Source organism: Candida theae, assembly GCF_024610275.1.
Source record: "Candida theae strain CBS 12239 chromosome Unknown scaffold5, whole genome shotgun sequence".
Classification (NCBI taxonomy): Eukaryota; Fungi; Ascomycota; class Pichiomycetes; order Serinales; family Debaryomycetaceae; genus Lodderomyces; species Lodderomyces theae.
The window spans coordinates 223,378-241,189 of record NW_026261451.1 but is presented as its reverse complement, the minus strand read 5'-3'; the positions used below and the strand labels follow the sequence as shown (position 1 = coordinate 241,189).

Sequence of the window (17,812 nt, the reverse complement as noted above, 5' to 3'; positions counted from 1 at the left end):
TACGCACAAAGGGAAGAAGGATAGGAAAGAGGGGTCTCATCTAATCTCCGAGATCTGACTAAAAAAATGTTTCGGCTTTAGTTCCGAGCGAACAAATTCTCGCACGCAACACATGTCACAAATTTCTTTTTTTCTCTTCTTTTTCTGGTCTTGTTTTCTGGCGTTTAAATTTTAGCTTTTACTAATTCCTTTTTGTTGGCACTCTAAAAAGAGATTATATAGGGAGAGTCATCTATTCACTACCCCCTCCCCCTCCCCCCATTGAATGGATAATCTTGTATTGCAACTAAAACAACTCATTACTAATCAAGAATTCATCAGTTCAACCTCCACAAATCTTCAATCGCAGCAGCAGCAGCAACTTACCCCATCCATTGTCCTCCACAACCCTATCTTCAGGTACATACCCCAGCCATTAACCAACTACTGGTTTAACAAGACCCCACAACAGAGGAGCTCACTTCTATTGAAAATACTCCTTACAACCACTCTTATATTATACATTGCTGCACCATCACTCCCAATATTCAGCAGCAATAGCAACTCGAAAATGTTTACCAAACGCCCAGACAAACACACAACCGGATTGATCAACTTGAGAAATGACTGTTTTGCCAACTCTTCTTTACAAGCATACTCTGCATTACCTTCATTGACAGAGTATCTCAACAGATTTATCACTAGTTTCAACCAACTATTTGAATTCATCAAGTCTCACAACATCAATATCGATGAATTGATCAAGTTGAGAACAGAACATCACAAGTCATTGCAAAGCGGCAAATTCAAAGCATCAAATCAAAAATTCGATATCCCCTTACATATAGCATTGGCTTCAATGGTTAAGAAATTGCAAGAAACTCAAATGACATCAAAGACGATTTCAGTTTGGACTTTTCTACATGAATTGGAAAAGATATTCAATGCCAAAATATCAAGAAGTCAACATGATGCTCAAGAGTTGACTCAATTGATTAATGAAACTTTGGAGAATGAGAATTTGAAATTGAAAAGTTTCCACAAGTTTATTACTTTGCATTTACACCAAGTCGTTCCCAAGGGTGGCCAGCCATCGCCTCAGGACTACACTGTCTTGGAACAAATATCCGTTCCTGAATTCCCGTTTGATGGATTAATCTTGAGCCAAATGAGATGTTTGACATGCCATGGTGTTTCGAAACCAATCTTTACTCCATTCGTCATGTTGACATTGCATTTACCTTCACAGCCACTGGTAAAATTGGAAACTTTATTGGAAGAGAATGAGAGCGAAACTATTGAAGGATACCAATGTGTTAAATGCAGATTGGACAAAATTGTAGCCAACGAGCATGCATATGCTGAATCTCATAATGGAGAAGCAAGACCCGTTTCTTCGCCTCAAGAAGGACAGTTTTTGCAACAGATCAATGACTTGGATAAGAATCCACAATTGTGTATCAATGAGGATTTGCCAGAACCATTGGGGGATTTCATCAAGTCCTATAACGTCAATGGAATTGACATTTCTAAAGTCACTTCAACTGTTGCGAAAAAGTCACAAATTCTAAAACCACCCAAGATCTTTGGTTTCCACTTGTCGAGATCAGCATTTGATGGACAGTCGGTTACGAGAAATTCGTGTCGTGTTGAGTTTAAAGATACATTGACATTGTCAATTGGGAAAGAGTATGTCGAGCGATTGAAATATTTCCAGTCAATTGTTCAAGATGATGAAGAGAAATTGTTGAATAAGCTCACGTCCTCGGTCTTAACCACTGATGAAAATGATATGGAGGATGAAGATGTTCAACGCGGTGATTTTGAAGAAAAAGGTCCTGCTGATGAAGATGAGGAAGAAGTTTTGACTGATGATGGGAAAACTACTGATAACGGCACCACGGAAGATGACGATGACGACGACGATGACGACGACGATGACGATGACGATGAAGCGGACGAAAATTCAGTCACAAGTGCAGATTCCGCCGCTGAAACCATGACAACTGCGACCACATTGAGAACTGGTGAAACACCTGTCCCTGTTCACCAATCCATCAATTCGGCACCCATGTCAGAACAACAAACGGAAAAATTGAGCCAACATTTCAGAAAGTTCAAATTCAACGATAATGATATCTACAAGTACCGCTTACGAGCAGTGATTAAGCACTTGGGGTCCCATACCCAAGGACATTATGAATGTTTCAAACACAAACCTCTCTACGTCAAGAACAAGGAAGGAAACATTTTCAAATTGTCACCCGAAATCATGGATTTGTCAGGAAACATTCACTGTGAAGCGACTCCCGTTGATTCTGTACCACAAGAAGATGTCAATGACCTCGCTTCCAGCAATGATGCGTCAACATCGTCCCCATCATCATTTTCACTTGGTCGAAAAGTATCATTACGGAAACTGAGCCGGTCAGTCAGTGGTGGATCGGATAAAGACGATGATGGATTACGATCGAAATTTTCAAATCTTATGGGTAGACGACCATCCGTCATCCAAGCCAACCCTAAGAACGTTGAGGAAATTTTGCAAACTGGGTTGCACACACCAGCGGAGATCTTGGTTGATGACCCAATGAAGAGCAACGCTCTCAATAGTAACAACTTTGAAGATGCATTTGCGCAACATAATCTCAAGGAGGAGCAGCAACAGAAACAGCAACAGCAACAGCAACAGCAACAGCAACAGCAACAGCAACAGCAACAGCAACAGCAACAGCAGGTGCAGGGTAGAGCATTGCCACACAATAAAGGAGCTTCATCGTCTAATCGCCACCACCCCTTATCTCAGGAAGTCAATGGTGATGAAGTAGGCAACTTGAATGCATCCGCATCGAAACCCACAACTGCCGAGTCGCCGCAAAAGAAGGTGAAGATGAAAAAGATTAGTTCGTTGATTTCAAATCCATACTGGAGAATCAGTGATGGTCAGGTCAGTGAAGTTTCCACTCGCTCTGTCTTGGCTGAAGAAACGTCCGTTTACATTTTGTACTATGAAAGAGTTGATAGAAGACAAATTAAGCGATCACATCGCAATTAGAGTATTTAGAGCTTTTTAGAAAATACATAATGCAAAACAGCACACAATGTTTTCCCAATTAAACATTAAAACCTCTCATTAATTCGTCTCTAAATAATTATAAACTAGTTGTTTCGATTCTCTATCAAACAACTGAACTTCCAAGAAATAAAAATTGACAATGTCAGAAATGGCACCACCATCAGCGTTGCCCAAAACTCTATTAGTTAAAATTGACAACAAATCCGATTTGGTCAACTTCAACAATGTAATAACTTGTAAAAACTGTTGCACGGGTAAAACACAACCTAAGCCCAAGACTTTATAAAATTTGATGAAAAGCATAAATCTATTGAGGATTGATTTGGCCGGTGCATGAGGCACTGCATCAATCATCATTTGCAATATGATTGAAACAAGCTGAGATTTAGATTCAATTGGATTTGTATCAACCATGTTCTTCATTTGTTGAAAATTGCCGCATGCGAGTATTGCACTAGCCATGTGATTGAGGGATACAAATTTAGAATTTGTGTAATCAAATTTGCTCTGTTGTAAAGAGTTCAAAAACTTGACATAGGATAGCCTCTCGATGATATTTGGAGAACTAGACTTGTATTCATTGGCCAAAATATCACTGGCAACGATACCAGACCTTATGGCATGCTTGATTTGCAATTCAATAAACTTGGGGTTGTTACGCGAAACAGCACATTCTTCTAAAAGTTTAGCAAAATCGTGCATGTCGGTCTCGTAGGCAGCTTCAAGTGCAAACAATCGAATCTCTTCAGACTTGGCATCAACGAGTGTACAACACTTCCACAACACATCAAAACGTCCTTGTTGACTCAAGTAGTTGAAGTAAGAAAGTACCCAGTTGACATCTGGGTTTTTCAGGTACGCCAATTCAAAATCAAACTGTACTGTATCGATGTGAGTGCTAGATTGGAACAAGTTGCTCAACGAGCAGCTATTGAATACGTTTTCGCGACAGTAAAACTCCAAGATCTCCTGGTTGACCAATGCATCATTATACGCAACCAACCTCCCTAACAAAGATAATTTTAACTCCTCTTCACAATCCGTCATCCAAATCCTATCCAACATAGAAGCGACATCAATCCTGGAAATGTACTCATTGATGAAATTTTGGTTAATGAGGGCGTTCCAAGTTTTGAAGTCAAATGTGAAACCCTTCTCGAACAGATCAATAAATGTGGTGGCTCCTTTGGTGTAATTCACGTTCAACAAATAGCTCAAATCTTGATCAAAAGAAGGCCTTGCAACCTCAGTCGCTTCCACTCGAGGAATATTCAAGAAACCACAAGCTATTTCAATGGCAGTCGTTGTGGTGCTCAAGGTTCCAACAATTTCAGCAAAATGTGCCTTCAATTCGGCGCTCAACACCATGACATCTTCAGTCAACTGGATATAATGGTTGCCTGCATCCTCAAACTGATTGATCAAGTGTGCTTCAAGGTCTGCAACTTTGACCAAAGTTTGTTCCTCAGTACCTGAATACAATAACAAATGACGAGCAATGATATTAAGACCATAAAGATTATCCGATTGAAGATCAAAATTCTCAACACATTTGAATGCCAATGGCGAGCTCATGAGTAGTTGCACATTGTAGTTGGCAATGCTAGACACTGCCATTTCATTGTTTGCCAATTCAAATGGAGTCGAAATGGTCAAATATTTGACAAACTCAGACACAAAATCATTGAGGTGCTTCGACGAATGATAATGTTTTGCTTGAGCTGATATCACTTGATAAAGCAACCCCAAATAGTACTGATTGAAAAATTCTCCTTGCGATTTGCTATTAGTCACTCCATTGTTCAAATAGTCCAAAACCATACGGAACACCTGATGATCTCCAATCAAGTGCTCCTTCAAAATAATCTCCTTAAGTAGTTGAAAAACTCTCTCATGGTCACCTTTGCAAATAGCAAGCTTTAAAAGAGCATCACGGCACGACAATCCATTTACGACTTTCATCATGTCTATAGTCGAGGTTTGTTGAAAGTCTTTTCTCAAAGCCACGCGGTTATACAACAGCCACATATCGTCATATCCTTCAGGATCTTCCTGCAATTTGACAATCATGTAATTGTAAAATGATACGGGCAATTCAGGCAAGTATGCCACTTGTTGAAACTTTTGCAACAATTGATAACATTCAACCACACCCACCTTATTGGCGTACACTTTCAAGAATGCAGCAATTAAGTCGCTCACTTGCTTTTTGGACGGTTTGGTACTAAATTGCAACGACTCTTTATAGTCGATTAGAATATTGTCCAACAATTGACTCGCATTGCCAAGTTGGTTGTTGCTAACTAACGCAGTCATCATGGACTCATAAACTGCAAATTCATCAACCTCATTCAAGTCTCTAATCTTGCTGTACGTTTGTGAAATAGTTTCATACGCCTCTTGCTCATTATACGATTTAGATTGCGGCAAGAATGCAGAAAACTCCAACACATTGAGGTAGTACTTTGAGTCAGTAGAGTATAGTGTGGATAACAATTGCTTGAATGATGTAATAATCAGTTCACTCACAAGGTCTGGATACAATTTAGACAATGTGACAATCTTATCAAAAACACTGCTAAACTGGACATGTTTAGGTGACGATTCAACCAATTCAAATGCAACTTGAGCAAACTCCTTAGCTTTTGTTGAAGTCTCCTTGAATTCAATGTAATTTGAACAAGAAACAGATGAACACTTTATCGTACTATCCAACATTGCATTCACAACCAATTTGTACGTTTCTTGATTAGGTTTCAAGTTTGCGTACAAAATGTCCTGATACACAGTGAGTAAATTGGTCAATTTTCTCTCTATTGCACCGATGTCAGCTTCATTGTCGACAGGCCTGTCAATAATCGATTTCAAAACGATATTGTAAAGCTCCACCGTTGGTAATGTCAATTCATTGCGTTTGATAGCTTGGTATAATGGGTATATCACGTTTAGTTTTGTTTCATCCGTGCGGCTCTCAAATGCTTCGGTTATGTTGGCAACTTGCGTTTGTAGGAAGCTGCTCTCAAAAGGTTCTTCCGCTTGATCATGCTTAGTAACGGGTGTCGTTTGAAAAGATTTGGTTAGTTGTTGATATTGGGAGCCAGAAATAGTGGTGAATGACCTTTTTGAAATTCCTATCGAAAACACATCACCATTTATGGGAGATGTGGCCAATCTCAGAGAAGAAGAAACCCCCGTGGAGTGGAAATTTGACCCCGAGTTTAGGAAATAGCCAGTTGGCTTGACATAGCACGATGTAGCCAATCGGTATGTAGCTGTTTTCAAGTTGTCCAAACCAACTTGTGTATCCACAATAGCTTTGGAAATTATGAATTTAGCTGCAATCCCTAAAAGCAAAAGTTTGACATGAAACAACCTTCTGAAGTGTTTGTGTGATCGGTGGTGGTTCCACCTACGTCCCTTGCAGCCACTTGACCAACGGTAATTTTGGTGATGGTGATAATGATAACCGTTATGGTGCTTGCATGCACTCATAAACATACATCGTTTGTATTTAGTTCTATCACCTTGTTCCCATTGATTGGTCATATATCGTCTGGTATACTCTTCATATGCCTCTTGACGATCTTTTCTCTCACATTCATGATTGTACATGGAGTAATACAAACCATAATGGCCATCGGCTATACCAAGAAAAGGTGTTGATTGACTGGTGGATCCAGTCTCTGCTTTTGACCACCATCGGGCTCTCTCAAAAAATTCATGACGTTTCAGAAGCCCCTGGTAGTAATAACTGGTGTTCAAATAAGGGAAAGATGCCTGGAAAAATGGTTGGCGATAACGACGGTTTGAATGGTGTACTCGTGCTTGGCGAAGTCTGGTCGATAGCCTAGCTAGCCGTATAAACGAAGGAAGTACCATTGTGCTTTAAATATATCTAAGGTCCAGCAATCTAAATTGAGGCAAAATGGATAATATGTCTGTAAGAAGTCCTAATGCAGTTTGTTGTTATTTTGGTTGGTGGTTGAAGATCATAAGGATTTCTATTTTTGCAACAACGAACAGCAGCAGTAGCAGGTCAAATAAGAATATGTGTGGTATCTAGTGGTTGACTTTGTAAATGCAGCGAAATATAACAGACAGTGGAACGGATGGTTGTTGTGGAAAAGACTCTCCCTTTCTTGAAATAAGTATATATGTGTTGTCTATAAATCTATAGATATGACTGATTGGCTAAAAATGGAATGATTACTTTCTATTGCAGAAATAAAGAGAAACAGAGAGACGTAAAAACAATTTAATACAAAAAACAAAATTTAGAAAAAATAAAAAAAATAAAAAAAATAAAAAAATAACGAAAAAAAATTTTCTTTTTTTTTTTTTTTCATATTCTTCTTCCTGCATACAGTGCGTGCTTTACAAAATACGGAGTTAGGAGGAAATCGTGGATTCAATCAATAGCCCACTAACCATTGGAGCAGGAACCAATTGAAGCAGAGAAGTAAAGCTACTTAACCTTAGAAACACCTCATTATTGACTCCTTATCTACATCCGCAGTCTTGAGCTCAAAAGTACTGCAATTTGAGAAAAATTAAAAAATAAAAAAAAATATAATGTACCCTACTCTCCGTTTAAAATTCTCGCCGTGTGATTGGTTCAATCAACTGCGATTCGCAGCCGAAGGGACATATACGGAGTTTAGAATCCGCACTACTCGGCCTAACTACCCAAAACAGAAACATGACAAATTCATTCTTCTATGTAAAAGAGTCCTTATGTAACCGTGCAATTTACAATAGAACCAACACGCGTTCAGTGCTCTATCAATGATAATTCCAAAGCACGTCTCAACTCTTCATCAACCTCATCATCGTCTTGCGTTTGATGTATCACTCTGTCTTGTGATTGAAAGCAGCCATTGTCATCACCAGTTTTTCCTGCCGAAAGTTCCAAGGCCAACGCCAAGTCATTATCTGGACGACTGCTTCCATTGATATGCACCTCCATATCTGTTTGACTTGAGTTATTGCTATACATGTTTTCGCTCATGGCCAAAGCAACTCTCATTTCCTCTTCCTCGTCATCAAATTCGGTCCCATTGTATCGATCAAACAACTCCTCAGTTTTGTTTTGTACGTATACCTGTCGATGGTACTCGTCCATGCCATCTCTTATCTTCTTCTTGGACTCGTGCTTGCCATGAGATCCCATATTAACGTGCTTTGCTTTCCTCGAACCAACACCAGGTCGTTTACTATTTATCTTTCCAACTTCGAAATATTGAATCACATCTCCACACACTATTACACCATTGGTATCTTCTTGGTCAAAGTTGAGTTGTACCAATTCCACCAGTTTGGGGTAATGCTGCATGTGGTCGAATCGCTTGGGAAACTTGATTGAAACTTCCCTCAAAAACTTTCCAGTAAAGACATCATAAATGCATGTCAATCCGTTGTATCCCGCCACTGCAACAACAGACGCATTCAATGCAAAAGTTGAAACACCAAGTAAGTGGCCATTCAATACTGCATTGTGTATTCGACCCAGAATCTTCTTATGATTCAATTCGGGGGAAAGTCGTAGCTGTGGTTCAATCTTTTGCGATGACACCTCACGGACATTCCAAACAATAATGCTTCCGTCACTTAGTAGATTCCCACAAAGTAACCCATCACCACCAACGACTGCATTCGAGTTCACATTCAGCAAACTCCGTTTATCTGCCGTTTGAAGTTGCGTCAGAACAACAACTGCATCTTCAAGATCTAGTCTTCGTACTCCAGTGCAGTAGAAGTCATAAACCCGAACACTCCTGTCACGACATATAATGATGCTTTGTCGACCAAAATCAACATCTAAGGAGTTTTTCAGGTGAACGAGTTGCTCAATATGCATTGCTTCTTCGTCGCACATGGGACTATCCAAATGCGCATGTCCCAAAATCTCCAAATTTTCAAATCTCAAAACATAGACCGATGCAGTGGTGTTTGCAATTATGTACTTGCTGAAATCAGACTTAATGTTCAAAACAATCCCGTCCAACGCGACCTTATTCTTGAGTTTCCCATGTAGGCTCCAACTCCGTAAACTGCCATCAGCCAGTCCACTAATGACGTCAACTGACAATCCATTCTTGTCAACTTTCGTGTTAATAGTCACACTGGTAACCGAACTCCTTTCCTCATCAACAACTTCAAAATTTGTCACACTACCCCGCTGACTTATTGAAGTGCTTATGATCAAGTTCTTGACCACAATCCCTCCATCCTTTTTTCCCATCACCAAGTAATTAAAGTTCATGTCATAACTCAAAATGTCCATATTCATCATTCCTGGAATGAAACTTTGATTTTTCCCACTATCAAGATTGCCCACACTAATATTGCCCAGTACTTTATCAAATACGGCAAGTTTATTCATTTTGAAATCACACAACGTCAATCCACCCATACGATGTTCACTATTGACCATCTGGTACGTTTGATGTGTAGATATACCCTTTTTCCAATTACGTATGATCCTTAGCCTAGCAAAATACTCTTGCATCCAATTTGATCCATGTGTAACACTGGGGAACGATGATACTGAAGTTTGTATTCCAAACCGTCTACGAAACAGTTTGGTCCAGGTTTCCTTGTCACTGATTACATGGTTCCATTTCTTGCAAACGAGTCGTAGACTATTCAATGAAGAAGGGTCGAGCTGCGAGAAGGAATGAATTAAAATCTCATCTGGCAAGTCATTGACAAATATCTGTTGATGATTGTCGGTTAATGGTTGTGAGGAGGTGGTTGTGTTTCCCAAAGAGTCACTGATGGTTTCTGGCTGACTCATTGCCGTTATACGTCCCTATAACGACAACTTGTTTTCTAATGTAACCTTCCTAAAAAGAAAGAAGAAGAAGAAGGGGAAGTAGAAGTTGTGTTTTTGCCATTTATTCTTGAACTGCTTTTTTATGGCACCCGCGTGGGAGACAAGAAGAAGAACAAAACAAAACAAAAAAAAAGAACACTTGAAATCGCAACACAAAAAAGAGGTTTGCAGCTTTTAAATACAAATGGTTGGAAAGATTGTGAGATTCCCATTAATTGCTTGCCGAATTTGATCTACTGGAACCTGAATGACCTGAATGGGCCGAACCTTGGGTCCTCGTATCTGGCGGCGGAAATACAGTACAGGACACCTGGTCAAGGCAAAACTCCTGCTGGCGCTTCGATTAAGATTCGGTACCTGTTCAAGACAAGCTTCTCAAGCCACACGTGCAACTTCACCCCACAGACAAGACTCCTAAATCAGATCCATTTTTCAGTAGCCATTTGGCACCTTTAGTGAGTATGTTAGCCTGTTTTTCTTCTTTCCCGCATATATTAGTCGGCAGTAATCAATGTTCAGTGCGGAAACAGAAAAAGAAAAAATTGAAAAAAAATTTTTATTTTTTTTTTTTTCAACTGGAAGGCTACTTTACGGAGTTGTATATAATCAACCTGGGACAAGTTAACGATGTCTGACGAGGAAAAGGCTCCAGAGCTTCAAGAAGCTCAAGTTCAACCTCCAAAAGAGCTTTTATTGAAATTGGAGTTACCTCTGGTTATGAAAACTGACGACAGAGAGTTATCAATTCCATCCCACTATGAAGAAAACATTGCCGATTTAAGACAATCGTTGGCACTTTTACCTCAAACTCGAAACTTGACCAATTATTCTATCCTTGTGCATGGTGTAGATGTGGAAAGTCTTGGTGAGATTGTGTCGTTTGCTGAGATTGTCAGCGCGTTGGATTTGGGAGATGTGGAGCAATTGCAATTGCAAGTCAAAGCCAAGGCTTACAACTTGGCCTCTGTGTATGAGCAGGTTTCCAAATTTAGAGACACTATTGGTCTTGGATTCATTGACCGAATCTCTGGTGACATTGGTTGTCAAGGAGGTGTTTCCCGATTCAATGGCATCGATTTGGAGGAATTAAAGGTTAAAGAGCAGTCGCAAGATAAAAATACAGAGACTTTGGAAAGTAAAGAGCCAACACCATTATCCAAAGAAGACGAAGAAAAATTGGGTACTGTTGTTGACTCGTTTTCTGTTGAAAAGGCGGCAGGCGGTGAAATCACTAGTCAAGCAAAATTTGACAAGGTAGGCGAAGTGGTCAAGTTACCAATTAGATCCCTTAGTGTTTCTCAATGGTCACCAGTACCAGCATTCCAAGCAGCCAAAGGTGATCTTTTGTATTTAACTTTGCAAACATTGGAAAATGAAACTTTCAATATTACATGCCACTTTTCCGGGTTCTTTGTCAACAAATCATCAACAATCAACTTCAATCCCAGTATCAAAATTAATGAAAAGGGGAAATTTTTCAAAAATTACGTATTGTTTGACTTGGTCTCGTCATTGTCACCATTATTCACTTCGACCATTGCAGAAAACGAAGTCAAATTGGCACAAGCGACCGAGTACCCCGAGTCTTATCTTGCACCATCCAATTCATTCCTTGCTCATCCTTGGGTCGTTGACGAAGGAGTGTTGAAACCCACTCCCGATGTGTCTAGATCTCAATTACCATTGATCAACAATGGTGTAGATGGATCTGAATACATCAAGGAGTGGAACAATGAATTTCAAAGTATTAAGGAGCTTCCAACTTCAACTTTCCAAGAACGCATTGTTCGTGATAAGCTCCTTCAAAAGACCTTGTTTGATTTCACGAAGACAGCCACCGATACAGCAGTTCATATCATCAAGGGTGATATTGCTCCAATGAACCCAACTGAAGAAGAAGACAAGTACATTTATTTGAAGAATGGTGTTTTTTACTCAACTGGTGCATCTACTGTTGATGGATTTGAAAACACTGGTGCTGAAGAAGCTTCAAGGTACGTTGCATCGAAAGACCTTGCCGGGGTCAAAATCATGAATAGACATGATATTAAGGGTTTGTCTACTTTACTCACTTGTGTAGTGGACTATATGGGCAAAAGAGTCGTTTGTCAAGCACCAGTTCCTGGCATTTTGGATGCCACAGTTGGCGAAATTGAGGGAGAAATTCAAGAAAAAGTCAAGTATGGAGCTTCATCTGATGGGACCAAGATTCTTGAAGACGAGTCTTTCGTTGAACCTTTGAAACAAGTTGGTGAACTTTTCCATTTGAAACCACACAATGTCAAAATCTCCAATGAAGTCCTATCACAAAAGGAGTTGGTTGTGTCAAAAGATACCAAGGGATTAACAGGTACCGATGGAAGAAAATACGTTATTGAATTATATCGTACTGCTCCACGTGATATTGAATTTATTGAATCGAATTTCAACCCGCAAGACTCGAAATCGTCATATCCACATGGAGAAGCTTTAGTTAGACATGAAGCAGTAAGTGAGTGGTGGAGACGTAAAGTGTCTGTTCTTTTCAAAGCCGAGACTGAAAAATTGGAAAAAGAAGGTAAACTTGAATCAAAAGAAGGTGGCGATAAAGATGCAAAACCACAAATTGGATTACCTACTGATCAAGTTGTGTTCAACCCTGATGCATTTTCGTCGTCATTTGAACTGGATGAAGACCGTGATGAGGTAAGGCAAATCTCCAAATTCGTCAAAGAGAAATTGATCACTGAGTTCTTGGAGGGAGTTAGGCAACTGTTGCCCCCATTTGATGGGAAACAATTAACTGAACAGTTGCATAGATACGGTATCAATATGAGATATTTGGGATACATTGCTGAACAATTGATTGCCAAGAGGGAAGCGTATCAGCAAGAGATTGAGAAAATCGTTGCTGAAAATATCGAGTTGACGAAAAAGGCTAAAGAGGAGGAGGAGCAAAAGAGGAAAGAGGAGGAGCAAAAGAAAGAGGAAGAAGAGGATCAGGATAAAACTATCAAGGACGAGAAAGACAACGACGATGAAGAAGAACCTGCTTCAAAAGCAACTTATGAATTAGCCATCGCTAATTACAATACTGTCTACACCATAGCTATACATGAAATGGTTGCAAGAGCATCAAAGCACATATTGAGAAAGTTGATCAAGTCCATCCCAACATATCTTGTTCCATCAGCAGTGGCTCATTTCCACAATTGCTTACTTGGTGGTGCCGTAACTGAACAGCCAAAAGTTGACTTGGATGAATCATATGCTGCATTTTATTCCCCTGATGAGTTATCATTTACTAAATTGGGTCATAGGGAAGTTGTTGATTTGGTTGCCGTTGAAGTGTACACTAGATTTAGATATCAGTTGTCTGGCGACTGGATTAACACTTTGGTGCGTAAACCACAGTTGTTGAGAGAGATTGCTTTCCAATTTGGTATCCAATGGAAATCTCACAATTATGCCTTTGGCAAGGAAGAGTTTGATGCTGCTTATGATCAGATACAGGTGGAAGCTGTAGAAAAGAGACAAACTTCATCATTTGCATCATCTTCTTCTTCTTCTTCATCATCATCGAAAAAATCGAAAAAAAAGAATTCTCCACATTCACAACCCGTTACCAAATCAGTGAAGCGTGAGACGACATTTATTGCAGATGACATCATTTCATTCACGCCAGTTGTCAAAGATTCATCTTACAAGTCATCCATCATTGATGAAATTTTCGCTAGTGCTCGTGCCCAATTAGTTTCCGGTGACAAAGAAGTTGGAATGTCAATGTTTACCGAACTCGCAGCAATCCACGAGTCCATTTACGGCAAAGTGAATCCTGAAACTGCAAGATTCTACACCTTGTTGGCACAAGTTTATCAAGAATTGGGTATGTATTACGATGCCGCATTGATTGGTCGAAGAGCAGTTGTCTTGTGTGAAAGGTCATGTGGATTCGACAGTCATGACACCATTACTGCGTACATGAACCAAGCGTTTTATGAAGGTGGCAATGACTTGGCAATAAACTCGTTGAAATTGTACAAGCAAACTATTGACACTTGGTCATTGGTTTATGGAGCTGATCATCCGGCCATAGTCAACACATTCATCAACTCTGCTGATGTATTGTCAAAAATAAAACAATTTGAATCGGCAAAGAAGTTGTTGTTGCAAGCTTTGAAATATAGTCAAGAGTTGAATGGCGAGGAGTCAGAGATTACAGCATTGCTTTACTTCCGTATAGGTAATGTTTTAGTATCAGCCAACAAGATCAGTCAGTCCAAGGAATACTTTGATGCAGCATACAAGATTTTCGCAAACTTGCTTGGTCCAAATGATTCCATGACGAAACAATGCGGCAAGTACCAGTCCAACATTGCGTTGTATGTGGAATACACCAAAGCTCAAGCTGCAAGGGAAAAGAAATCGACGGCTACCAATTCAACCCACTCTAAGAAATCTTTGCAACAGCAATCTAAAGTCAAGTTCCCCTCTGTTGGTGGTGGTCCAGCTGGCGTTAATGGTAAGCATGTTAATGGAAAGAGTAATGGACATTCGAAAAAGGGGCAAACTCCACCCCAACCGGACCCTTCAATTGCCAATCAATCAGTTGATGAAATTTTGAATTTCATTGAGGGCCGTAAGAAGGCTTCATCGAAGAAGAGCAAAAAGTGAGAATGAGAGACATTTTATGTACATAGGAGAACAAATTGTAAATAGACAGTTTCCTTTTTAATCACAAACTATCATTTGATTTAATGTGTATGTACATGTTTATCCTATTTATCTTCTCTGCCGTGTAAATTCTCCTTTGCGTCATCCTTGTGTGCTTCTTCCCCATCAGCAACTTCAAACTTGATTGAAATGTTACGAACAAATCGATCATCTTGTTTGATCAAGTCAGTAAGCGTCCGCTCATACCGATTCAATGTCAGCAAATCAATCAGCTTATTCTCAGTCAACAAGACAAAATTGATGTTGGTATTCGCACCAGAAGACAACACCGACAATTGCTTCAATTTAAACTGGTGCAATTCCGCTCTGCTTTGCAACTCATGAGTTACAATACTTTCAACTTTATCATACAATGCAGAGCCTGGTTGTTCACCACGATCAATCAATTCATACCATGCCTCTTTCAAAGTATCCCACCCTGCCTTAATGATCAACGCAGAAACCCCCATTCCTCCAATCGAATCTAACCAGGCAATGTTGAACAAGACTCCACCTGCAACCGTGAGCAATGCAACTATCGCAGTCAACGAATCAACTCGGTGATGCCATGCGTTTGCAACAAGGACTTTTGAGTTTGTTTCAGTAGCTATTTGCATAGTCTTTTTGTACAAGATTTCCTTGGCGACAATAGAACCAGCTGCTAGCCAAGCAGCATTAATATTGGGGATTTCTCTATGGGTGGGGGTGGCCAATTCAGTTCCAGTGGCAGTATGAGTGGTGTGTCCATGACCATGCGAGGGTGTATTGGCTGTTGCAGCGCCGCCACCACTGCCAACAATATCAGTGTGGTTGTGACTATGTCCAATATGTATGCTGGCGGCAATTTCATACAATTGAGTAGGAAGTACAAATTCGAAAATTTGCAATAGTGAAGACCAACCAACGGAAATACCGGCAAACAACAAAATGGCACTAACAGTAAATGAGCCAATAGTTTCGATTTTACCATAACCAAAGGGGAATTTAGTTGGTGTACCCACTTTAGCGGCGACATTGACAGTAGCCAAGGTTAAAAAATCAGCAAGCATGTCACTCACTGAGTGAATGGCATCGGCAACCAATGCTTGTGAGTGAAACACAACTCCTCCGATTCCCTTGGATATGGCCAATGCAACGTTAACCACAAGTCCAATCCAAGTGATTCGTACTGCGGCATTTGACTTTATTGATGCAGCACCAGCAGCTAAGAACTCATTAGGCTCGTGAGCAGAGTGGTGGTGGTGGTGTAATAGACTGCTTGCACCACCGTGTGAGTGTGAGTGGCCGTGTTCGTGGCCGTGGGAGTCCGAGTCATGGTGCGAATGCGAGTGTGAATGCTCATCATGTGCTTCCGCATTCGCATGGGGTTGAGTTTGCAGAGTTGAGTGTGATGCACCATCTTTGTCATGGTATGGCTGTTGCTGTTGCTGTTGCTGTTGCTTATCCTTGTCCGAGGAAGGCGATTGTGGTCCAGAAGTCATTTTCTGGGTGAGCATAGTCAATGTAGAAAATGATTGGTGAGATATTATAAATGGTTTGTGTTGATTATTGTAGCGTTGGGAAAATCTTGCCGAAATAGAAGCAAAAGATACACCAATTTTAAAGTGCAAACGTTGCGATAGACTTTTGTTGTTCCTCTGAGATGTAGATAGTAGATATCTATACAACTTGGGTGTCTTCGTAGCCAATGATAACTGGTTGGTTATCATCATCTTGGTTCAACAAATTTGAATTTTTCGTTGTTGTGTTTTTTTTTTGTTTTTTTTCGTATCGAATCCGAAATTCGGGGGAATAAAATAAAGAGAACAAGTGAAAAAGTGAAAAATTGAAAAATTGGGAAAATGAAAAATGGGTGTTAATCACTTATATGACATGGGAGTGTGGAATGTAGTTTATAAATGGTTGCGTGGTGAGTTATCCAATCTATAAGCGGTGTGAGTACAACTTCATGAATAGGTTACACATGTGTCTGTTTGTATATGATAAAGAAGCCTTTGACAGATTATAATATGACTGTTAATAATTTATTTTTCCTTCGCGGGTATCTACAGATATAGAGAGAGAAAAAAGCAGAATTAGTAAGTCATTTGTCAGGACCAAAATTTTATTTTCCTGCTGTTCTAGATTCATCATCATCATTAGAATTTACAAGTATAGACATATCCTATGAACAGAATTAAGTAGACAACAAGATAGCTGCTTCAACAGTTATATCACCATGGCGACGATTACATCGACACCAACATCTCTCTCTGAACAGCGTACAATCTAACATCAATGAAGCAGACTGAGCAACTGACTGGCATTTGGCTTATTCATGCTACCCTCTCCATAATCGTCACCATCCTCATCGTCGTCATTATCTTCATCGTCACCAGCACCCAGTGTACCCAAATTGGCATCTCCCAAAATCTTGACCTCATCCAACTGCTTCTTCAACCTCTCCAACTGCACAGAACTATACATCTTATCCTGTGCCCTAAACAACAACAGCCTCAATTCAGGCGAAGGGTATCTAATATGCATATAATTACACATTTCACCTCTCTCACAACTCTGCATATCGTAAGCACGACAACAAGCATCCAGGAACTCACTCACTGGGGATAAATCACAATGCACAGGTCGACCATTGAACCATTCTTGATTCAAACTTGTATTTACACTTGATGCATCTTGTACCGATGCGAATTGGACATAGACATTTCCATTCAAGTGGTTGTTTTCGTTTTCACAAACTACTAGATCGTGAACTTGACTCATCTTGGATATATGTATGAATATATCCTGGAAGAACAAATCAAATTGTTCTTGGATTTGCTTTTCGGTGAACTCTTCAGTTTCATTCTTGTTGTGTTTCGGGTTTTGGTACAAGTTGGCCAATAGTAGAGTCTTGGATGATGTTGGTTTTATGTGTTTCTTGGAACATTTCTCACCATGTCTACAAGCACCTATCTTGTTGTAAAATTCACAAGTAATGATGGAGTCATTGTCGTTGTTATTGTTGTTACTGTATCCTCTCGATTGGTCATGGCCGTTGCGACGATTGAAATTGCTTCGGTTGCCTTGACCGTTAAAACTGTTGCCGTAGTTGCCGTAGTTGTTGTTATTGTTGTAGTTGTTGTAGTAATTATCACGACCACCTCTGTCGTATCTCCTTTGGGCGTAGCTCATTCTACCTTGTGTTGAAATGTTGACGTTGGAGATGATCATTTTGGTTGGATTTTTTG

General features: G+C 39.9%; 6 protein-coding genes across 6 annotated transcripts; 2 read left to right on the top strand and 4 right to left on the bottom strand. All coding sequences in view use genetic code 12, as the record gives it.

The window, feature by feature from the left end:
• Positions 1-265: 265 nt before the first annotated feature.
• KGF57_003843 (putative ubiquitin-specific protease) lies at positions 266-3,034 on the top strand (the record flags this gene model as incomplete). The annotated part of the gene is made up of 1 exon (XM_051753304.1): positions 266-3,034. The coding sequence occupies one exon, from the start codon at positions 266-268 to the stop codon at positions 3,032-3,034; it is 2,769 nt and encodes a 922-aa protein (XP_051607706.1).
• Positions 3,035-3,112: 78 nt separating this feature from the next.
• Positions 3,113-6,934, bottom strand: RPM2 (ribonuclease P; the record flags this gene model as incomplete). Its single annotated transcript, XM_051753303.1, has 2 exons — positions 3,113-6,399; positions 6,556-6,934. 2 exons carry the CDS (start codon positions 6,932-6,934, stop codon positions 3,113-3,115), a joined length of 3,666 nt encoding a protein of 1,221 aa, XP_051607705.1.
• An 892-nt stretch (positions 6,935-7,826) lies between these two features.
• Positions 7,827-9,851, bottom strand: KGF57_003841 (SCF ubiquitin ligase complex subunit; the record flags this gene model as incomplete). Its single annotated transcript, XM_051753302.1, has 1 exon — positions 7,827-9,851. The coding sequence occupies one exon, from the start codon at positions 9,849-9,851 to the stop codon at positions 7,827-7,829; it is 2,025 nt and encodes a 674-aa protein (XP_051607704.1).
• Positions 9,852-10,517: 666 nt separating this feature from the next.
• KGF57_003840 (translation initiation factor 3 subunit) lies at positions 10,518-14,543 on the top strand (the record flags this gene model as incomplete). Its single annotated transcript, XM_051753301.1, has 1 exon — positions 10,518-14,543. The coding sequence occupies one exon, from the start codon at positions 10,518-10,520 to the stop codon at positions 14,541-14,543; it is 4,026 nt and encodes a 1,341-aa protein (XP_051607703.1).
• Positions 14,544-14,647: 104 nt separating this feature from the next.
• KGF57_003839 (uncharacterized protein) lies at positions 14,648-16,294 on the bottom strand (the record flags this gene model as incomplete). Its single annotated transcript, XM_051753300.1, has 1 exon — positions 14,648-16,294. One exon carries the CDS (start codon positions 16,292-16,294, stop codon positions 14,648-14,650), a length of 1,647 nt encoding a protein of 548 aa, XP_051607702.1.
• A 562-nt stretch (positions 16,295-16,856) lies between these two features.
• Positions 16,857-17,756, bottom strand: KGF57_003838 (splicing factor SR family protein; the record flags this gene model as incomplete). Its single annotated transcript, XM_051753299.1, has 1 exon — positions 16,857-17,756. One exon carries the CDS (start codon positions 17,754-17,756, stop codon positions 16,857-16,859), a length of 900 nt encoding a protein of 299 aa, XP_051607701.1.
• Positions 17,757-17,812: the final 56 nt, after the last annotated feature.